At 41.9% G+C, this 24,628-nt stretch overlaps 1 protein-coding gene across 1 annotated transcript in view; it reads right to left on the bottom strand.

Moving 5' to 3' along the window:
* Positions 1–24,628, bottom strand: part of COLEC12 (collectin subfamily member 12) — a 567,105-nt gene that overhangs the window by 507,988 nt on the left and 34,489 nt on the right. The window contains exon 2 of the mRNA XM_086965616.1: positions 21,709–21,759. Within this exon, the coding sequence (XP_086821742.1) occupies positions 21,709–21,759 (51 nt within the window). The remainder of the gene's footprint in view (positions 1–21,708; positions 21,760–24,628) is intronic.

The raw sequence follows: 24,628 nt of genomic DNA, 5'->3' as shown, positions 1-24,628 counted from the left end.
CCTCCGATCAGCCAACCACGCCCTCGCCGCCGTCCCCCGCATCCGAAGAGCGACTACAGGAGGAAGGTCCTTCTCCCACCTGGCCGCCAAGACCTGGAACTCCCTCCCGACCGACCTGCGCCTGACCCAAGACCACCTCTCCTTCAGGAAGAAGCTGAAGACCTGGCTGTTCGAGCAGTAGCGGCTCCCCCCCCCCCCAGCGCCTTGAGACCCCACGGGTATGTAGCGCGCTTTATAAGTGTCACTGATTGATTGATTGATTGATTGATGCACAGCGGCAGCATTTTGCCATGGGTGCAGGAAAGGCCAAGAAGTACCACCAGAATGCCAGTGGCAGTATTTGTGTGCCCCTTATTCCAAGAATGACCTCCAATATTCCAGTGTCAGCACTTTGTCATGACTGTTCATCATTGACATGGGTGTCCCTTGTGAGAAGAATTACCTCCAGTATGCCAGGGCCAGGATTTTGCCATGGCTGCACCTGATGCCAAGTGTTACCTTCAATATGCCAGTGGTAGTGCCAGCAATTCTCTGCTCCTTATGTCGAGAATTGCCCCGATATGCCAGTACCCACTTTTTGCCAAGGATGACCCCATAATCAAGAACTACCTGTTCAGTCTCACAGCATTCTGACTGGATGTGTTGTATACTTTCACTGCATACTTGAGATGACACATTTTTAAAATGTTGTTTTAAGCACCGAGGAAAGTGGATGCGTTTCCTCACTCTTCCCTTCTTCTACTCTACCCCACATGCTCATTGTCCACCCTTTCCCACCCTCCATGCGGTGTATCGTATGTATTTGTTTCATTTCTATTTTTTACAAAGGCCTAGCAGATGCAAAGTGCTACTGGGATGCTAACTAGACCCCCCCCTCTCTTATACTGCTAGGACCTGGCAGCTAGAAGGAGCCTTTGAGTGACTTGTTTTGCCTTTTTAATTTGTAATTTTCCAGTCTAAAATGGCTGTCCATAATGACTGTCCGTGTCTCAACAATGACAATGGGTGCGTAATGATGTGCATTTGCATCACAACACATCTTGAAAGATTGCAAGGCATGTGTGAGTGTACGTACCACTGATGCATGCACAGACATGCGACTGTAAAAAAAGCATTGTCAAAATCAATAGCTCAGCATTTTAGAGCCGAGACCTGATGGCTTTGCTAATGCTTGCTGCATATGCTGTATATGTCAGTGAGGTGATTTTGCAGTTTCAACCTATGCTCTGTCCACTTATGCTACCTACTCAATGTTGAAAGAAGTGCTGTTTATGCACCTGCTTAATTTGTGATCAGACACAACACCCCCCACACCCACAGGTTGCAATGTTTTTTTTTTTATTAAATAGGAGAAGCCATCTCCAAGCAGAATTAAGCTTTTTGGTTGGCCTATTTGTTTATAGATGGAAGCACCTCTTAGATTTCCGTTTGCTTGTCCTCTGAAGGGAGCATTTGCCCCTACCAGCCTAATAGCTCCACAGTTGTACAAGAAGTTCAATTATAGTTTCACAGATTTGCCCCTTTGTCAGCAATCACACAGACACTGTAGTTTAGATACATTGTTTTAGTAGCACCAGTTGTATTGTGCGTGATGCAACTGAATACACTGACAGTAAATGTTGTACTATTTCTATCATGAGTTTGCCTTGGCAGACACACAGACACTATGATGATTGTTAGTAAGCTAGAATTCCTGTTTTGTGAAATAACACTCTTTCAGGGCTTACTTTTACGTGCCGTTGAGGCATTTCTAGGAGCACTGTAGCCAGGCATAATGATAGAGTACTATGTGTTAGAGAGGTACCATTTTCTAAGAACTCACACACTATCTTGTGATCACTTTGGACCACTAACACACACTCTCAAGCTTGCTCCCACACCTACGTGCTGTCTTGTTCACTCCCTCACTCAATCCAGTGTCATCTTAATGATTTTCTGGCCCCTGGGCAATTAATATTTTGGGGACCCCTGTTCAATCAAATTTGAATTTTATTATTTATATTCTCCTAATTCAATACTACATGATGTCAAACAATATTGCAGTATACTTTAACTTTCGCTCAAAAACAGAGGAAAGTTTTTACTTTGACCCCAAAATTCCTACAAATGACACAGGTTAGAGAAAGTCAGAGGCAGAGAAACTCAGAGAGAGGTTCTGATAGAGAAATCTGCAAAGGTGTGCCCGAGTAGGAGAAAGATCACTTTAATAGGGAAGGTGGGGGGACTTGGGCAATTGCCCACTTTGCCCATGCCTTAAAACGTCTCTGACTCAATCAGTGCCTCACTCACTCTCACACTCAGTCCCTCACTCACCTATTTCCGTGCTCACATACTCCCTCACAGTGAAATGTACACACTCTCTTAACTTTAGCCCACCCTGGCCACAAACAGAGATAGCCCTGTGCATCAAATGTTTATAAATCAAAGTTCTTACAAGTTTAACATTGAGCATAAGCGCCATCCGCCGACAATGCACACCTCCCGACATCAGCAATAGCCATCAACTGCTGCAATGGCAATAACATCACTCAAAAGAGAAATCATCCAGTGCAGTGCAGTGTCAGAAAAAAATTGGTCTGAATTTTCCTTGCATTGGGTCAGCATCAATTTGCCTTGCGACAAAGTAAATGAGGAAAGTTTCTAGATTTTTTCTTGTATCCAGCAGAAAAATGCAATATAGCTACCAGGAAGGACACATAGAGTAGAGGCCGAAGTTCTAGTTTTGCTACACCTCTTTACCTCTCCTTATCTTTCTTTAGTAGCTAGGTTTCAGGCCCACCAAAAGAGAAAAATGTACTGATCCTCAGTGGTGGCTGGCATTTTCCAAGGGTGGTGAGAAGGGGGCCGGGAACAAAATAAACCAACAATATTAAATACAATCGACTTACCTTTCTTGCTTGAATCATGATGTCCTCCTCCTTCAGGTGTCTTCTTCGGAACCAGGAAACTGCAATACTCAATCCTGGAGCTGCTATCACAGCATGAGAGCAGCAGCAGGATTGGCTAGAGTAGGTTCTTTCAGCGCTCCTAAAAGCACTAGATGCCTGCACTGTCTCTAACCCAGCTGTCTAAAGCAGTTGTGTTAGAGAACTTTAAAATGTGCATGTCTGGCTGGCCACCGCAAGACAGCTGGCCAAAGAGACATGCGCATTGCCACTCAGTGACACTGGCCCCGCCCCATCCTAACAGTTAGGTCAGGACAGGTTGCTGAAAAATAAAATGGTAATAAATCAAATGTATTTGTTTTTTATTTTTCACGTCTGGGGCTTAGGGGGCGACGCTCCTCCGCTCAAATGGAGGAGCTGCCCCTGCTGATCCTGCTACCAACTACCATAAAGGGACATTTTATGAACAGTGTTAAAAGTCAGTGGTAAGTTCAGCTTTAAACAATTTAACTACAGGGAGACAGCAGGGGTTTAGCTCTCAGCTCAGGCACAGCGCCACCTTGGAAAGGGAAACTTTCTCCCAATGCATTTCCAGTTCCCCTACTGATAGTGTATTGGTAGTGTGCAAAATATACCTTCAATGTGATCTGCATTACTTATCTTATTGACTAAAGCATTGTCATTTATTGATGATGAGAATCGCTGAAGGATGTAATGACTACTCACGCAAGTTGTGCTCTTTGCTGAATCTGGAATATGACGGTGGAGTACTGCCAAATGAGGGCAAGTACATTGATCGAAGATGACAGATGAGGCAGAAGGACAGCTCAGGACACTGAAAATGTTTGTGTTATCCATTTAGTCAATTAATGATCCTTGTCTTAATTGAGTGCAGATATCCAGGTTTCAGGGTTAAATAGGTTCTGGAAGGCCCAATGTTCACTCACAAAGGTGGGATCAAAGCCACGTTTTTGAATAACCGCTGACTGTGTAGTTCATTCCGGTTCGCATTCAATGGATGTAAACCTATCCCTTATGAATATTCTGAAAAGTAGGTCTGGGAGGTCAGATCCGTGCAGAGATTTTCAAGATGATGGCTGACTAACCAAATGAGTTCCATTTGGACTAATGGTATGAACATTTTCTCTGGGTGGAGGTACAGAAAATCTGGTATGAATCAAGCTCTCCTGGGTCTGTGTTTGAATGCCCTGTTATAGATTGTAATACAAATATTTATACAAGGGTAGCCTTCCTAAACCCACACAGACACTTAGTCGGGGGATACTGTTCCAAAAATAGAAAGGCTTTGCTAGAAACTTTGGTGTTCACCCAGGGTTCTAGGGGACCCAGGGAGCTTCTGCCTCAGTGGATTGCAATGATCAGCTCTACAGGTCTTTTTCCATATTAGACTTCCCTGACTCATCATTCCATTCAAACCTCGACTTCCTCTCTACTAACATGACTGTGGTCATGCCAGGAAACTAGGCCATAAATAAACTGTTATGCCAATCAAACTAACCAGAGTTCAACCAGAGTTGATCTTAGGTAACACTTGTCCAATACCATTATTGCTGTTTCGGTGCTGATCCCTTTGAACAACAGGATCCAGATCTCCATAGGACAGCATATATTTCTGCACAAGTTCCTATGTTTGTAACCCCTGGAATATATTTGGTTTTTATGCAATAGTGTCTGCTCTGTGTAATTGTGTTTTCACTGATTTAATTTATGACATGGCCTTTTTTTAAAGCATTGCAAAAAACACAGTTGATGGACAGAATGCAGAACAATGTCTTACATTCACCCCAGTACAACGATATGGGCCTAAATCCATCGTTTGTTTGCACTCCACACCACCCTAGGTGAGACAATGGCTATATGCAAATCAGCCTTGACCCTGTGCCTCATGGGAACAGTCCAGCCCGAACTACCAAGCCATGTCTTTCCTAGACCGGAATCAAGCATCCAAGGACCGGTTTCTGGCTATCAGCCTTCTTCAGCCTGGATAGCTTGACTCCAGTGATGTGGAGAGCCTGGGACTCACGTCTGAGCATACCCAGCCCACTCGGGGTGAAAATTGCAAAAAACACAGTTGATGGACAGAATGCAGAACAATGTCTTACATTCACCCCAGTACAAAGATCTGGGCCTAAACCCATCGTTTTTTTGCACTCCACACCACCCTAGGTGGGCACAGGGTCAAGGCTGATTTGCATATAGCCATTGTCTGACCTAGGGTGGTGTGGAGTGCAAAAAAACGATGGATTTAGGCCCAGATATTTGTCAAGCTATCCAGGCTGAAGAAGGCTGATAACAACCCCCATCAACCAAAAGGTGAATCCAATAAAGGAAAACCGGCTACTGAGAGCGGCCTATGCCCAGTTGTGCCTATAAAGAAAAGAGAGAAATCTCTTTCCTTATAAAAGGACCCTCACTCACCACTAGTTGGTGACATGCTTCATCATTGGGTCCCCGCTGGGGTGGCTAAATGCCTCCCCAGCGTGCTACAACGCCTGAGTTACAGCGGAGCAGGATAGTATTGAGTGCAACAGTGCTCAAACTAAAAGTGTGTAAATAACTGTGAGTTCCAATTAAAAAATACAAGGTTGAAACCTATAAAAACTTTTAATAAAGGTCAACCCGTATTGGTTAAAAACAGTGTGAACGAACAAAGTAGGTTCTGTATTAGGAAACCTGTGTCCTTTAACCCGTCTATATACGGCTCCGATTTTTCGGGAGAAAGAACTGACTGCACTCCATGCGTGGGAAAATAAACCGGTTTATTTAACCACATCGCTGCTGTGGTTATTTTTCCCCTGTGCTGAAAATTGCTATTTTCCTTTTTTTATGACGAGCTCAGCTCGTTATCAGCACAGCTCAACTGTGCCTCATGACGAGCTGAGCTCGTCATGAGCATGGAAGGGGTTAAACCGTTAATACAACAGGACGCGTTTCGGCTTCGCGCCTTCTTCTTACTATATATATATCTTCAAGGTGCATAGATGTTGAGCAAAGAATAGTAATTATCTAATTTCCTCTATGCATTCACTTCCTTGATATTTTGGTTTTAGATATTTTGCTCACAATATTGGGCCACTAATAGCCTTTGGTGATATTCCAGACTACAACCCATAAAAATCACTGCCATGCCTGTCTATTAGCCCAGTCTGATCTCTCACCAGATTAAAGCTTAAGCAAGTGGCCATTTAATAAATATTTGTAATGTACAGACTTGATACCTCTATACTACTTTTAGCCAGTCTGGAGCCCTTGCATCGTGAGGCCAGGTGTAAGAAGTCACTACCATGCACGCCAGTGCTAGTTAGTGCCCACCACTGTCAGGCACTGGGTGTTGTCTCTTCAGAAAGCGATCCCTGGCAGGAGCACCTTCCATCATCTGGGTGAGGCCCCCAGGAAATCTCAGCTCTGTGTTGTGCCAGGCCCTGTAGCCGTCCTGCACCATGAGATTCTGGTGCCACACTGTAAGCCCCAGTACCGGATGCTGCACAACTGGTATAATGCCGCTCCAGCACCCCCCACACACATATATCTAGGGAAGTTGCAGCAGCAAACTGAGCATTGGGAGGGTAAAAAGGCCCAGATGGCTAACAACCAGGCTTACTCGCCCTCGAGGAAGTGTGGGTTGGGAATTCCCCATTTGACACACAAGGCTGCACAGCATAAATATATGGTTGAATGGTCAAGATCCGAGTCTGAGAAACACTGGTGCTTGATAGACCAAGTGATAGATGGGATTCACATTTGGAAGATACCATGTCTTCCTAAACCACATAGACCGTGGGGGGTATACGTCTCCCTGGTGCTCCGGACAACAGAGAGCTCTAAATGGGTGGGAGACCTCTTTGACCTGGATGGCCTTCTGGACTTTGCCCAAATCCAATCGGACTTTGGCATACCCACTAGAGCACAATGGAAATATCTAGCCATCAGTCACTGGGTCATGAAACCTCTTCACACACCACATGCCCAGTCACACCTTTCAAGCAATGGCTTATAAGAAGCTTCTATCAGATATATATGCATTCTTTAACACTCCACAATGGAGGGTCCCATCCTCGGCATAGAGTGTGGATGCTCTTTCACTCCCAAGGAATGGGCAGACATCTTGCATCGGACCTGCACTTGTGCATGCAGTGCTGATGGTAAAGAAAGCCTCATTAAAATCACACATTATTAGTACTATACACCTGAGAGGTTGGACAAGTGCAAACTGGAAGGGGACAATAGCTTTTCACAGCAGTGTGGTCACCCTGGGACACTAACACACATCCTTTGGCAATGCCCCAAACTGCAGAACTTTTGGTCAGAGGTACGGGTGGATATTAACGGGATGTACGACACGGACATACCACGCTTCCCGAGCTATATTTTGTTGGGACTCCCTAATGCGCTCACCTATCCCCTGAGATCGTTAAGGGGAAAGGCCATCACTCTTGCACTTTGCCCAGCAAAACAAACTAAATTAGCTAGATGATACATGGACACTGTCCTGTCGAAGGGAGTTGTCATGTCCGAGTTACCTAAGAGTGCTCCGCCTCACCAATAGGGGACAGGCTCCCAGTGGGGGCTTCTAGCTAACTTCTAATTTGTGCTCCAATATCACTGACCAGACTGCATCGTCGCATTTCTAGATGAGAACTGTCAACCGCACTACCCCTTTACTCTCCAATATTTTTTTACTATGTTGTGTTATAATCTGTATTTCCCTCCCCCCTCCCCCCGACCTCTCACCTTGCCCCTCCCCCTGCCTTCCCCTATTTGCCTCTTGTCCTGTGGTCACCTTACCCCACCGGCCAGTGGATGAAGTTGAGGGATGCTTTGTATTGTTGAGATTTTCTTTCTTGAAAAAAGCCTAATAAAACAGATTTAAACCTAAACACTAAGTTCGAGCTACATAAGGTGTTGGAAGCAATTCAATCTATTCCCCAGATGGTGTTCCTATGGAGCTCTATGAGGAGGACATCAATTTCTGGGCTCCCATAATCACAAATGTGTTACACTGTGCTGTGGTCACCAAGCAGCCCAATTCCTGCCACTCAGCTCCCAAGATCCAATCTCACTGATACACTCAACAGTTAAAATTGTTGCTTGCTTTATTCTCAGTAGAATAGAGGTCTGGGCAGAAGAAACCAAGGCGATCCCATGGGTGCAATATAGATTTAGAGAGGGTTTTGGTACCCTGGAACGGTGCCACAATTTACAACGATCATTAGTAAATATACTGTGGCAAAAGGGGGTGGTGGGACTTGTACCTCTTCTTTTTCGACCTCAGTAGTACCTTCAGTGAGATTAACCAAGTCAAACTATGGAACATGCTCATCCAGATCCGTCTCACCAAGGATCTCGTTGAACTTCAAAGGGCACGGCATTGGTAGGTTTCTGCCTCACACAGGTTTGAGTCAAGGGTGAATGCTCAAAATCATTTTCTTTGGCAAGTGGCGCACGCCAAGGGTGTGTCCTGAGACTGGTACTGTTTCTGCGGTATATCATTGGACTGAACGCTTCTTTCATATCCTCGGGGAAGGACCTGCAGAAGATTCATTCACCCCAGTCCCGGCCCTACCGTATGCTGATGATGCCGTTCTGCTCTCCTGCAACCCCAATGGTTTAATTGATAACTTTGTGCAGTCATGGATAAGTTTAACCTAGAGCTCAGTATTTAAAAAACTAAATACATGGTTTGCAGTCAGAGAACAAGGGATACTGGTCCCATCTGCATCAAGGGGAAGCACGTAGATTTGGTAAACGATTTCCTGAAGCTAGGTGTAATATTTGATTCCCTAAGCACATGGTTGCCTCTCCAACAGATGCCTGTGCTTTACTTGTTCAGTGAATGTGCTGTTTAATCTTGCCAACCATGCAGCCCGTAAACCAATTTAGCCCATCTTGGAAATGTATTAACATAAATGTCTACCTGTCTTGACTTCACTTACGGGGTAGGTATCTGAAGCTACTGTGATGTCACAAAACTGCACATAAAAGAATAATTTTGGTAAGCGCTTATTATGTCTTCCACCTTCCACGCCTCATTTCTTTACTCATGAGCAATTCAATACAACTTATGTAGAAGACCGAATTAAGTTAGCATCTTTCCTACTTTGGATATCAATATGGGGTAATAAACACACCGCCCTTAACCAAGACATTATTTCTGATCGTATGTCACGTGATAGGGGCCACATGATCCCATGGCTTCAACATATTAGGACCTGACCTGTACAGGTCACCGTATCTGCTAAAAAAGATGGACATCTACACGGTGAAAATTATATTTGACCTTTTCTAATACGACCAGAGAAGTGAAGGAATTGTGCAAACCAGTGTTGTGCAATTATACAATAACTCAGACAAGCAATGGCATTGAACCATCCTGGGTTGGGAACCTGTGGGATAGATTGCTCCTCACAAAATGTCAGCAGGGACAAGTTTGTTGTGTTTCCACCACGGAAAGTATGATACTGCATCGGTTCTGGTTTGACCCTGTGACGAGACTTCTGTACAGTCATTGGCTCACTTTGTTTTCTTTTGTAAATATTATGTACCTTTTAATAAGACATTGTCAATACCTATGTTTAAGTCTAACAGATTTTATCAATATAAACCAGCCTTGTACTTGTTACGCATCCATCAAATCAGTTTGTGTGCTACTCTGTGGGGTGTTTTTTGAAAGCTGCTTTATTCAAATGCTATCAACGCAACCTTTGAATTTCTATTTTAAACTTCTAGTTTAGGATAATGATACTGATATTTTTAATCAACGCTGATAAGCTTTGCATTTTTATGATAGGCCATCAAACCAACCTATTTGTCATAAAAATGGCTTGATGTTATTGTTAATTGTAATTGGTAATTCTCTTCAACATGTTTTTAACTTTATAATGGTTTTTCAATGTTCAAGTGCTTTAATGATTATTTTTAAATGATCAAATGAAGCTTACTGAACAATTGATTGAACAAAAATACTTTCAAGCTGCGTAAAAGTTACACATTTTTGTGCAAGCATAATTCCCCATCTAGTAGAAACTCTGCATGCATGAATTTTGCATATTTAAATACTTCATAAAATACTGACTTTCTTAGGTTTTTGAGATTCTCTTGGGAATATTTGTGAATCTCTAAAAAGTGGGAAACCGACTTCAAATGCACGAGCCGTTTGGTATTTAGGTATGGAGAGGTTTTTTAAGAATGGTATTTGTTGGCTAAATTGCAAATATTTGATCACTTACATCACGGATAATTGAGTATTATATCATGAAGGTTGTATAATAATAATAGTAATAATAATAATAAAGCAGAGGTGATAAGCTGTGGCTAAAGTTTGTTTATGGAAAATACAGAAAGTAGTCGTCAAAAAGTTGATTTTCCTACGCTTGTGAATTGTACTTTGATATAATTAACCATTATCGTAATTCCTGTTACTCCTTCCTTAATCCTAATCTTCTTTTATTTCCTCTTACACCATGCAATATCTACTATTTTACGGACAGGTCAGTGCTCCCATACCATCTCTTATGCTACCATTCTTCTTACACCATCACTTATAGCTCAGTACTCTAACTATAACCCCTACCCAAACTCTTAACCTAAATTTAGCCCCATCTTTTACCCATACCCTAACTCCACTCTTAACACTAAAACCAACACCTTTCTTTATAATGTCCCTTACAACACCCCTTGCTTTAACCATGACCCTAACTCAAACTTTAATCCTAACCCAACCCATGAAGTTAACCCATATCCAATCCCTTACCCCATCTCTAACTTGTACTGTAACCCGAACCTTAGCTCTCATCCCTACCCAAACTCTAGCCTGTACATTTCACCTAACATCTCACCCTCACATCATAACTTATTTGAACATTCCCCATGCCCCCAGTGATTTTGCATTCGATCCTTTCTAAGATGGTACTAGTCATTTTTTAGATATAAATGAAAAAAACGAAGTGCACATAAAATACCATTGATAAGAATGTATATGCAACACAGTAAATGCTGTGCTTTGCACTATTCCCGAAAGCACTTTCTAAGACCCTTGCTATACATAATGTTCCCTATCTAGGGAAACAATTCACAAAGAATAGTTAAAGATGCAGAAATGCAGAAATGCAACCATCCTAATTTTCTTCCTACATTTTGTCCTAGGTTAATTACAGTTTGGAAACAAAATGGAGTTTGCACACAAATCAGGAATGCAACGTGTGCAGTAGTGCATCACTGCAGGTTTAACTTTTCTCCTCCAGCTAGAAAATAATTTAACTAATGAAGAGAACCCTAGGCCCACTCCCCAGTAAATATGGGCGTCATTGTGTGCCTTTCACACTCAATTTAAACATACGCTTAAGGTTTTATCATGGTATGTTTAATCGTGCTAAGTGGGTATGTTAAATGTTTGGGAAAGTTTGTGACTAACCACAAAGTTAAGACCTCGTGATAATCACTATCATTTCAATGCCCTCCACCCAATCCCTCCTTTAGGAGACCAATAGTCCTACCTACAGTACAGCTTTCAATACTGTGGAAAATCATCCAGGCTTGTGTATTTACCATGATTGTAAGTTCCATCTGCGGGACCTTATGTCAAGCGATGTTAGTGTAGGAAACCTGACATTTGTACCCAGGAATTGCACTTTTTGAGCACCTATACATGTTTAGATGTAGTGCCAAGTCTCAGTTATTTAACTCACAAAACTTCTCTTAATGCCTGCATGAACAGTGAAAGAGATTGTAACAGTTACTAGCTATACAAATGCAAAGTGATAGCCATGCGTGCTGATGGCATTTAGAAACATGAGGATCTGTGCATAATTTGCAAATTAATACTTCACTGTGATTTTCCTCAAAATATCCCTCTGACTCAAAAGAAGTTTTCATATAGCTTATCAAATTACATTCCTAAAACAGTTTCAGCTTATTAAATATTAATATTTTCAAATTCATTTATTTTAGTAACTTAAAATAACTACAAAAACATTCTTAATTAAATCAAATTTTCAAAATAGTTTATTTAAGTAACCAAAAACAACTACAAAGCATTCTTAATGTGTCTATTTTGGGGATAATAGATATTAACACCAGAGACTACAAACAATCTAATACAATGGCCAAATTTGTGAAACCACTATCAAATATATGTGGAGAACCAGAATACTGTATATGGTGTGCTCAGCTGGATCTCTGATTTTGCTCAAGGAAAGCCCGTCCTCCATGTCTCTAACATTGTTGAACAATAAACCCAACAACACTGTGGGACGGGTATGCTCAGACGTGAGTCCCGTGCTCTCCATGCCACTGGAAATAAGCTATCCTGGCTGATGAAGGCTGATAGCCAGAAACCGGCCCTAGGATGCTTGATTCCGGTCCAGGGAAGACTTGGCTTGGCAGTTCAGGCTTGACTGTTCCCATGACGCACAGGGCCAAGCCTGATTTGCATATGACCATGTCTGAACCGGGGTGGTGTGGTGAGCAAAATAATGATGTATTAAACCAAGATCTGTGACTGGGGGTGAATGTTTTGCCATTGTGCAACATTCCGTCCATCAATTGTTGTTTTTGCATTTGTCACCCCGACTGGGACGGGTATGCTGAGACGTGAGTCCCGTGCTCTCCATGCCACTGGAATCAAGCTATCCTGGCTGATGAAGGCTGATAGCCAGAAACCGGTCCTAGGATGATTGATTCCGGTCCAGGGAAGACATGGCTTGGCAGTTTGGGCTGGACTGTTCCCATGAGGCACAGGGTCAAGCCTGATTTGCAGATGGCCATGTCTGAACTGGGGTGGTGTGGTGAGCAAAATAACGATTGATTAAACCCAGATCTGTGACTGGGGGTGAATGTTTTGCCATTGTGCAACATTCCGTCCATCAACTGTTGTTTTTGCATTTGTCATCCTGAGTAGGTCGGGTATGCTCAGACGTGAGTCCTGTGCTCTCCATGCCACTGAAATCAAGCTATCTTGGCTGACGAAGGCTGATAGCCAGATACCGGTCCTAGGATGCTTGATTCCAGTCCAGGGAAGACATGGCTTGGCAGTTCGGGCTGGACTGCTCCCATGAGGCACAGGGTCAAGCCTGATTTGCATATGGCCATGTCTGAACTGGGGTGGTGTGGTGAGTAAAATAACGATGGATTAAACCCAGATCTGTGACTGGGGGTGAGTGTTTTGCCATTGTGCAACATTCCATCCATCAATTGTCGTTTTTGCACTGTGTGCACAGCAAAAACGTGAATCCAAAGTTTGGCAGCCAAAATAGAGAGGCACTACCCAGAACCAACCAAGCTTAGGTCACAGGCACTATACTGGATGTAGCTGAAATATGGTAATGTTTACACTCATGGCTGTTTAATGGATGTGGCTGTAGATTTGCTGTTCTTTAGTTATCTGGAGCAAAGTTTGAAGCCCCCCCAGCGTTGTGTACCAGAGGCCTTTACACTGATAGAATAAATATACTCAGCAGGGTGGAATACATATAGGTGCAGGTGCAACAGTGACAGCAGCAGGATATAATATACATAACATCAAAAATACTACCAATAAATGGACACTGGGTGACATGCGCCCAGGTGACTCAGCTCAGGAACCGCTGTATATAGGTTGAGTTATATGGTGAGGGTATGGATGTAGTCAGTATCCGCCCTCCGATGGTGAACTTCGGTGCAGGGGAGGCCTAGGGCTGTCAAATGTTTTCACAGGCTGTCCAATTGTTTGCATAGGTAGGCTTTTAATTCTAACTTCTTTGTCTAAATTGAGGTTTATAGCAGGGCTGGACTGGGAACCCAAAGAAGCCCATGCAATTTTGGTAGACTACCTGCCCCCCCCTCCCTAGAGGTGGAGAAGGGGTGCTGCAAGAATGAAGGGCTGCTGCTTTTATTACTGGGGGCCAATACTGTAGCACAGCTGCAAAATCGGCCCCCAGTAACAAAACTGGCCCCACCCCTTTAAAACCGTGTGCCACTCTTCCAGCCTCCCGTGGAAAGGCCCGATGCCTGCCACGGCCAGTCTGGCCCTGGCTTATAGGGAAATTGTTCCAAGAGTTGATAATATTTTGTGAATATAACAGCCCAAGTTTAAATTTAGGATAGAGCGATTTGAGTTTTGAACAAGTTTGTAGTAGGTACCCAGGTGAACTTTGTGTGAATCATTTTTATATATGAATATTGACAGTTAGGATTCATAATTTGTATTGGGATCTTAGTTAGCCAAGGACAATCCATTAGAAACATGATATAGTGACCGCAGACACTTGTCAAGAGTTGGCAGTGAACTCTGATGCCTTCACTTCTAGCTGCACAGGTTACATTTTGTCCTTAATTAGTGAAAACTAAATGTAAATAAGTTAAACGAGTCTGATGGTCTAAAGACAGTTCTCACTGGTGATCCTTCACCTATGTGTGCATTAGTACTGAGTCTTCACAAAAAACATTCCAACAATTAAGCACATCAGGAATATGTTCTGGCCTGAACCCGGATGGAGACCATAGTAAATATTCAAGATGGTAGAGCAGTTTCCTTTCAGTTGCCTGGAGGCCACTTGTCATTACAGCGTGAGTTAGAAATACAAATGTACATAATGCTTCAATATCTCCCTCTTTTCACTTCCTCGTCTTGTTCTTCGCCAGTGAACACACAAAATCCCAAAAGCATTAAACCAAGACATGTAATGACGTGACTTGATCAATAAAAGGACACAAGCAGTTTAGCAACTGCCTTGTGTACAACTAGACATCTAGATCCGAGGCAGAGGATGTTCTACGCTCCACCAGGGTTCAGCCCAGCTCACAATGGAAGTATCTGTGAGACAACCAAAGATACAGCCCCTAGAAATAATGTGTCTTACGTAATTTGGGGTTCAGTCTTTCAATCAGCACCAGAAGCACTGGGCAGACACCACACACAGCTCAATTGAGAACACTCTGACATTAATTGGGAATGCCTGCATGCTTATTGTACAGCCTGTTGTCTCAGATCTTCAGGTCACCATATTTTATGGTGAGACTTGGTTGGATCTATGTTTGATCTCAAAGGCAGAACGAGTGCGCTCCGCCCACCAAAAGTAACAAATTAGATCAGTAACAGATTAGCAATAGAGGCAGAATCCCTGCTCAAAACATGGCGAACATTAAGGCGATGAAGAAAACCATGTAGTAGCGATAATGTAATACGTACTGGAACTTAAGGTAAAAATGTTACGCTATCTAAGGAGCATTCATGGCTAAAGCCACACCGAATTTTAATAAAGGATCAATTTACCTTTAAAAATAGCTATTTTTTGTGAATATGTAAAGTGACAAGTCATTATGTAATATACAGCTGAGTCGTAAGTTAAGGCATTTCTTGATAGTCACAGGTACATGGTGAGAAAAATGCAGGTTTTTCTTCAGAATGAAACACTATTTTGCCTTTAAAATAAAGACTTTTAATAACTGTAAAACACTCACTGAATGAACACTTGAAATCAGAATTATGCATTTTAAATACACCACATTAATTACTCAGTTAGAAAACAAATCTGTGGTTGCCGTGCACAGTATTCATATGTTGTGACTTAACCAATCCACATTCATATGTGTTCTAATGCTGTAGTGTCCAACAATCCTGCCCTATGTACATCGCGGGAGATGACACGGAAAATCCAATTCTTCTGTGGTGCATGTAAAGTACAGTGAGGCATGCTTATAAAAATGCAATAAAAGATTTTTTTTTTTTAACTTGTCCTCGCAAAGTCGATTCTGTCCTTGACAGAAAGAAACATGGCCACACCGGTGATTTAATGGTGGGTCATACTCAGAAAAGTATGAGAATGATGTGAGATGTACACAGGTAAGTTGCCCTCTAGTAATGGGACATAGATAAGTAATGCACTGAAGGTATGGTTTGGATACCACTGAGACACTGTCTGCACTGTGCTTTTTAAATTGTTGAAAATGTACAATGGAGTAATTGTTATTACTCTTTTATGCAGGGTTTTTATTCGTCTAGCTGAGAATCTTTGTGGAAGATTGTATATATATTTTTTTGTCCTGAAGAGGTGGTAATATATCATAGGAGCCACCGAAACACATCAACATAGTTTTATATTATGCAGGATCCGCTACACATTGTTCTAAGATAGATGATTTGTAGAGAGATACATGAAGCATTATTTTTTTGAGTTTACAGCGGGCTAGCAACATTGGAAATGATTTATGTGTACTGTCTTGTGTTTTCTCCCCTGTTTTAATTGTATTGCTTGAAAGGACTTTATATTGTCAGATTAACGTTTGCACTGTATTGTGGGGAAAGGTGTCATTCTATGTACAATTGATATTTTGAACTGTACAGCCTGTATTTTATAATATTGCATGTTTTTAATGCTTGTAAAGTTTACTTGTTAACAAAAGTTATGAGTAGTTTGTAAATGGATTATCACATGCTACTCTTGATATAATTAAAAGTCATGTGCACATTCAATGTGGATGTGGTACTTATTTGTGATTGAAAAAATCTTTGAGGTGTGAGAAAAGAGGGTTGCCTGTTGGTCGCGAGATCTATGCATGCTTGATTGATTTCCCAAGGGGAGAAATGTGTTTCCTGCTTTTACTGTGCTCTGCCCCCTTGGTTTGTGGAGTCCCTCTCCTATCAAGCAATTTTATATTACCTGCACACCCATCCTCTCTGTTCCAGTCCTTACTCTATTATGTTGGCCCTCCCCCTCTCGAGCCAGCTTCCTTTCTCCAAGCAAACATGAAGAAAATACTAAAAGTAGCCCTTGGCCACAATAACGTCGTTCACTTACAGTATAATATTAAATCAGAGGAGGGGAGGACCTTTATTTTCATGACAATTTAAAGGCTATCCTGCACATAGAGTGGAAGGACTTTTTTTAGGAAATATATATACTCAACAACATTTGATGATGATTTCCCCCATTCTCCCATGGTGAAGAGTATATTATACAGTATGGCATCTTCTTCCATGGAGTCAGAGGAGGCACTATTACCATACCCAGTAAACAAGAATGTATGAATTTCTTTGAAAAGGGCATTTACAGCATCACACTTTGTCATCAGAGCAGCATCGTATGCAACTTATGCAGTGAAGTCTTTGCCGAGACATTGTTCCTTCAAAGACAGTCTATGCAGGGGGTTCAGGACCAGTGAAGACTCTTTGTCCGTGGGCAATTTGCCTGGAATGTCTGTGAGCGCTGACAAATTCTGTCTCCAGAATGCCCAGCACCGACCACTGAAAGCAGGACTACCTGCCTCCTGAAGTGGCGGGCAGGTTGTTGAAGTTTTATGACAAATGGGGTCTGTAAATAAAGGGCAAGTGAGAATTTTCTGTTAGGAGAATTGGCTATTCTATAGAGCTCGAAAATCTGCCTCTAGTCCATTTTTTCGACAGACCTGTCTGCTGAAGTCAGATATCAAAATTAATTAATTAATTAGGGAATAACAGATCTAGTAGAGAAAGGAGCTGGGATAGAGGTTGAAATGCAGAAAGAAATAATCACACTTATTCCTTAGTCTTTCTGGTGCCCAACGAAGATGGAACCTTCTGTCCTTTTTTGGATTTCAAATTTGTGAATCATTTTGTTCTCTACGTAACATTCAAGATAACTACAATCCAAACTGTGATCTCAGGATTTTGAGAAGAGATTTCCTAGCAATGCTCAATCTTGAGGTTCCATATTTTCATTTGCCGATCTATCCAAAGAGTCAATTATTTATTTGCGGTCAAAGGACGCCAAATATAGTTCAAAGTTCTGTCCTTTGGTCTAGCCTCAACCTCTGGCCTCAGCGTTTGGGGTTTAAGCAGCCATTTGTTCCAGTAGTGACTACACATGAAAGGTATTGAAATTTTCCCATATCTGGATGACTGGCTTATATCTGCTTATTCTTTTGTTAAGACAGAGAATAATGTGAAGAGGGTGTGCGACCTCCTTCAACACCTCAGCCTTCTCAGCAACTGGAAGAAATCCAGCCTTGTTCCGCAATAGAAGAAACTGTTCATTGGGCAGCGTTCAACATAGTGTAGGATTGTGTATTTCTGTCAGAGTTCAGAATAACATTTTTGCAATTCAAAACAATCTGTCATATCTCTTGTCTTTGACTCAGGATCTGCCAGGCTCTGTCTATAGATTTAGGGGTTAATGTCAGCAACTATGGCTGTAGTACCTTGGACGAGACTTTGCTTGAAGCTTCTAGTTCTTCATGCGTTATCCCATCGTGCTCCAAATGTGAGTCAGTGGGGGTGGGAAGTGGCCTTGCAAGGGATGAAGATTCAGGGAGCCTGGTCACAATCAGAAGCCCTTCAGTCATTGAGCTGGATCTGCAGTATTGAGAGCATGCCCAAAAAATCCAGCTACTGAGATGGGAAACTGTGGTGGTCTGGGCAGACAACAAAGTGACTCCGAGCTACATACTTTGGCCAGGGAGCACAAAAGTAAAGATCCTACAGAAAGTAACGAGTGCCCTATGTTCTTCGGCGGAAATTCATCAGCTGTCCCTAAGTGCCTTCTATATTCCAGGGGAACAGAACTTTCAAGCAGACAACTTAGAAGAAATATCCCATTCTCTGTGAATTTTCAGTTGAGGAAAGAGGTGTTCCAACGGATTACAACAACTTTCGGTCATCTGTGGCTAGACCTTTTTGCATTTTCTTTCCATGCTCCCCCTTGACGAATTTTGCACAGAGATTTGATGCAAAGTGGCTTAAGGGATAGATGTGCTATCAATACTGTGGCCAGAGGACCTTTCCTATGCTTTTCCCCCTACCACCCTCCACCCAAAGCTGTTTCGAAGATTCAGGAGGAGAGAAAATCTGTGATTTGGTGGCACCTATCTGGCCGGGAAGATCATGGTTTCCTATGTTGCAACAATTGTCTTCACCTGCCATCAAGCTCGTCTCCTCTCATATTTCTCTGCCTTTCCCTTTGGAACCTTAAGGTTCTACACCTCATGACCTAGAGGTTGAAAGGGCCACAGTACAACATTTAGGTTGCCAGAAGGAAGTAGCTTTATACATGTAACAATCAAGGAAGCCATCTATTTTAGCTTTGTGCTCAAAGCATTGGACAAATGTTTCCTCATGGTGTGCGGGTGGGAATCATTAACTCCTACTACTTCTTGCCGCTTTGACTTCTCAGTGGGCAGCTTTTAAGAGTTTTAGTGAATTCTGGAGGACTCCTATTTGTCCTTTTGTCAATTGACTTCTTAAACGTTTAAGGGTAAAAAATGGTTCTATCTACTCCTGTGCCTCCCTGGGATCTTGACACTATATTAAAAAGTCTTCAGAAATCACAGTTTGAACCCCTGGAGAGCACCTCCTTGTAATGGTTAACGTCAAATGTAAAATAATTTAAGTTCTTTACTTGCCTATGTTCCCTACTTTCGATTTTTATCCAGATTGGGCGAGGATTAGATCATATCCTAAATACAGTTTCAATTCCATTTGTCCCAGGAGGTAACTCTGCAATTTTTTGATTCTCAAATGGACGTTCCTTTATCTTTAAAAGTGAAAAGGGCTCTCATTGTATATTTTTGAGCGAACGCAGGTATTAAGGGATTCTGACTCCCCTTTTGTTCTGTTTGGGCAGGTCAATAAGGGAAAAAACATCATTCCCACCTCTACTATATGCAGATGGCGTTGTCACTTTCACAGGCATAAAAGTAAATGGGAGAATTGATGCCAGAAAATATTCAATGTAGGTCAACCAGAGGGTTTCGGCTTCCTGGGCAGAGGCTAATGCAATTCTCGTAGATGAGATTTGCAGTGCTGCAACTTGCTTTAATACTAATACCTTCGCAAAACATTATAAGTTGAATATTTCTACTGTGAAAAATTGTTTTTTGGATTTGGGTGTATCTAAAACTATTATGCAATAAATAATTAATTTTTATCTTATGAAGTAAGCTTTATGTTGTCATGTCAATCTGGTGAAGACCATTTTTGGAGTACATACATATATTGTAAGCTTGGTATGTCTTCAAAAGTAAGGACTGGGACGGGGAGGACAGGCGTAGAGGTAATGAACTAGTTAGCTGCTTGTAATCTTCATTACTACACGCCCTAGTTCTCCTCGTTCCAGTTCCCCATTCCTTCCCTGTTCTCTCCCACCTTATTTAATTTTCTTTGGCACCTTGTTCTAAAGTTTGGTTACTATCAGAAGGCGGAGAGACTATTTGTGGCCATGAGAAGTATGTGTAAGCGTAGACTATTTTTTGTATTTTCGTCATGTTTGTTTGGAGAAAGGAAGCTGGCTCGAAGGGGCGGGGCCAACCTCACAGATGGGGAGGACTGGGGCTTGGAGTAAAGAACATTACTCCTAATTCATTGGTTTATTCCAGTGCAGTACACGTTTGCCACGAGCCAGTCGAGCATGGGTTTGGAATTTTTAATAAATTGATTTTAACTATGAGCAGGAGCAAGACATTTTTACTGGCAGTATGATGTAGTATGCCATTCTGTACACTAGTAGCAATATATTCCTCTTCTGCTTTGTCATTAGAAAACAATACAAGTTCTGAAGGAGGCAAAAATAGCATCTTCGCTGTGAATGCCTAGTTCATTTAAAAGGAGGAGCACTGTAATATTCCAATGACTGCTGCTTCACAGTGTAATCCTGAGGTAATCACTGTGTTTGGCGCCTTCGTTTGACGTATTGTGAAGGTGACTCTGCCTGGCCCTTGACTCGCCTTCATCCGGCTCTCCAAGCGCACGCTGGTGTACAGCTTCGCCAACAGAGCCAACTTTTTACAGAAATTGAAACCAAGAGCATATTTACCTAAATTATATCAGTTCAGTTAAAAAACAAAGTTTATTTGAACAAGACAGTCCTTAAACATATAAATCATCACAAAATACAACACCTAAAAATCGCAAATTACATATTAAAATAGCATCATAAAATTAAAGTTTAAAATCCTTGGTCCTTACTTCTAGCCATATACCATAACACGTATCATAAGTTAAGGCAAGCAATTCAATATTGGGCTCATTTCACATTTCTTTGGTTTGTGGAATGATCTTCCCTAGGAGGCCAATACTTTAAAACATCGTCATACAATTCCGAAATAAAATCGTTAAACCTTTCTTCGGACCATATATGCTACTCATATCCTGCACACAGGTAAATGTTGGGTACTAATCACATTTCAAATATTCTTTGACTTTTTGAATAAATCTTCCCAGAGCACAAGCTATATCCAGATTCCTCATTTCTAGTAAACATTCTGCAGCCTGTGCCCTGTTTTTGTGCTGTACTTTTTAAAAATTGGACGTAAAATCTCTTTCCGTAGATCTAAAAGCATTTGACAATCCAATAAAATATGTAAAATATCACAAGTTGTCCCCAGGGTTAGTACCTAGTTTGTATCAAACGCAAGGCCCAGAAACATGGAATATCCAGCTTTATTGTCAATATTTACATTTCTAAGAAATTAGGCTACCTCTTTAATGCGGGGAAAAATTAATTAGACTTTGACACCATGGAAACGATGAGGTAAATCAAAACACACCCATGTGTTCTTGGTTAACGCACTCTGGAGTAATGACATGAGGACAGAAAGGAAACTGTTATGTTAAAAATAATTTATCGGATTTGTTTTAGAAAATACGTAATAACACACATTTCTTAAAGGGGGCTACACCTTTATATTTGTTGGTGGAACTACTGCCAGGGTTGCGCGCTCAAGGCATACTGCATTTCAAAGTCCTATTTTTCATTGATTAGCGGACATTTTGACTGATGAAATATTTGTACTGCTAGTGCAAGTGAGTCTGGGAAAATGGGACTGTCCTAAAACCACAGCAGGGCTTATTACTCACCAAACCTCTTGTAACCAAAGGACTGCACCTCCTCCTCTTCTGCAAAGTCGTCTGCAAGAAAGAAGGAAAAGTGTCAGATTATAGAAGACTGGATTCACGCGCCAAAGAAGGTCCATTTATTTTGTTGTATATGTCATCAGCTGGGTCAGTTCATGACTGACCTTGGCATGACTTTCCATGATCTTCTTGTCAAGTATAATGTGAGCAGCAGGTTACTATAACAAGCATTTGCAATGCAATCGGTCTCGCCTATGGGACCTTATATGTAATTAGCTATGCAGCATATTAGCCATGGTGTTGAATCATCTACTGTTCTTTAACATGGAGGGAAAGTAAGCACTAAACTGCATGGCATGCCAGGTATGGGAACACATGGAGAGAAATATTGCCTTTCAGTGGGAAATGGTATAGTCCAAAGCTCTGTTTTTCATATAAACGCAGGGCCTTCGGTGGTCATATCGCTAAAAATACAAGATTTGAAAAAGATATGATAGTCTACTCGTGGAAGACAATTTCTATGGACGGGAATCTAGAGAATGCTAAAGTGGTTATGGTATTTTACTGACCTCTGCTGGTCGTTTTCTACCAAGAAAGTTAAATAGAGGCAGTTGCCAGAAAAATGTAAAAAAAGAAAGACCCTCAGCAGAAATCAATTCTGTTATTTTACTGACTTCTACTGGCCGTTTTCTATCAAGACAGTTAAATAGAGGCAGTTGAACAAGCAGAAAGCAATTCTGGTATTTTACTGACTTCTACTATTAGTTTTCTATCAAGACAGTTAAATAGAGGCAGGTGAACAGGAAAAAAAAGTCCCTAAGTGGAAGCATGCAAGTCCTAGGGTTGATCTCCAGAGCCCACAAAGTGCATACACATATAAGTATATACTAAAGTATAGAAAAGAGGTCTTGAATGCTCGACCTAAAAATAGCAAAAACTCCAATCGCTGAATCACTATAGCAACCCCATCACAAAGGACCAAAAACTCTTGCGCCATTAAAACATTAAATGGTAGGAAAACAAAATGTTCTCAGAAATCTGAACAGGAATACAGAACTTAGGGAATATATTACTAACTTTACCACATTTTCTCCTTAAAAAATCCCTTATTTGGAAGAATCAATTATAGGATTTTTAGACATGAACTCAACTTAACTCAAGACTTAAACATTGCATTCATGTACATTTTGTAGAAATGACTGAAAATTATACCTTCATCCATAGATCTCACCCTCCCAACCTGTGTCCCCTTCAGGAGTAAGATGGTAGAAAAAGTTCAGAAAATTGACATCGACCTGGCATAAGCAGGTTACAAAGTTAAAGGGATTCTGAGGCTGGGGTAAATAGGTATTATGAGGGTAGGAGATATTTGCGAGGGGAATCATATCAAATCCTTTTCAAATCTTGCAGAAACATTTGAGCTGAATTAAACGAAATTTCTCAATTTTATAAATATTTGCACATGAGACATACACTAAGTGTCATATTAGGCAGACACCAGAACAACAACAATTGCGGACCTTCTGTGCCGCACCTCGTGCCAGATCCTATAAATTTAGACACTGTGCAGGGACCCCATACACTTGGCCAGACCTGGAGTGGCCTGGGCGATTACTACAGATTTCCACCTGTTCTTGTGGAGTTGTGCCATTGAGCCAATACGTCCTCCCACCCTGAACTAGACTGGGTGATCACTACAGTTACCTCATGATCAGTGACTGCTATTTGTACAATCAACTTACTATGGTTGGATCTCTTCACTTTGCCTGAGCAATCGTTTTGCACCTGTTACGTTTCTTAACAGGACCTAGTATGAACATATCGTTCTATGGGAACGGCCATTTGCCTTGAACTACAAGCTGCACTGTTTCTGGGAATTTTTACTCTTCAACTTGTACTTCTACACTTGTTATTTTGTTTGCCCTGAGGAAGTTCCCTATATGGGAATGAAACGCGTTGGCTGGAACGTCTCAAGTTAATGTTTTAAAAAAATATATAAATTTTCAAATAAAGAAGTTACTATTCGCTCTATATTGGCCTATTGGACTTTTTTTGAGCTGTGCACCCACATTTGGCTTATAAGTGTCATGTTCACTTACATTTCATGCAACGCAGGGCAGCAAGTAATGTAGCTGTGCTACGTTGCATGAAAGGGAGACACCAGATAAGTGCCATATCTACTAAGATATGGTGCATTTCTGCTGTCTCTTAGCACTGGTGTGTTGTATACAGCCTAGCGCTAACGCAGGCACCCTTGCAGCATGGTACAAGGAAGTCTGTTACAGGCAGGATTGTTTTGTGCATATACCTGCCTGCACAAAAACAATCCTTAAAGGCAGTGGTTAATTGGTAAAAAAAAAAAGAATAATAATAAGTGCACTACCCATTGCCCCTGCCACCTCTACCAATGACATTACCATCACAACTACCAGGCGCGCAACGCCCATTGGACTCAAAGGGCTTCAGCCCTCCCCATCGTGTGTGTCGTCGTGGGATGAGACAGCTCTCCGGGCACACACACAGCCGCACCCGAGTACTTCACAGGTCTTTTAAATACCTTTTGCTTGTTAACACCTTCCGAGCGTCAAACGTTCAGCGTCCAGTGCTGAACGTTCGAATAACGAATGCTGACCCGTCGGCCAACGGTCGTGCGCAGCACTGGCAAGGTAGTGCTTGTGACGACCGTTGGCCGACGGCAGCACTTAAAGGGTTAATGAGGCTTTGATGTCCCCCCGCTTAGAGCCCCTGCAGCTCCACTCTGCCTTTTGTTTGAAGAATCAGCCCCCCCGAATTTTATTCTTACCCCCCCCCCCCCCGAAATTTGACTCTAGTTGTGCCTCTGACAACTATTAAGCATCACACTCCTACTTGTGAGACAAATCAGACTATTCCATGCACCCAAAGCTATAAGAAAAGCTTGGGC

The sequence above is a fragment of the Lissotriton vulgaris genome, chromosome 4_1 (genome assembly GCF_964263255.1).
Source record: "Lissotriton vulgaris chromosome 4_1, aLisVul1.2, whole genome shotgun sequence".
NCBI classification, from domain to species: domain Eukaryota; kingdom Metazoa; phylum Chordata; class Amphibia; order Caudata; family Salamandridae; genus Lissotriton; species Lissotriton vulgaris.
The sequence above is the reverse complement of the archived record's forward strand: the minus strand, read 5'-3'. Positions and strand labels throughout refer to the sequence as shown.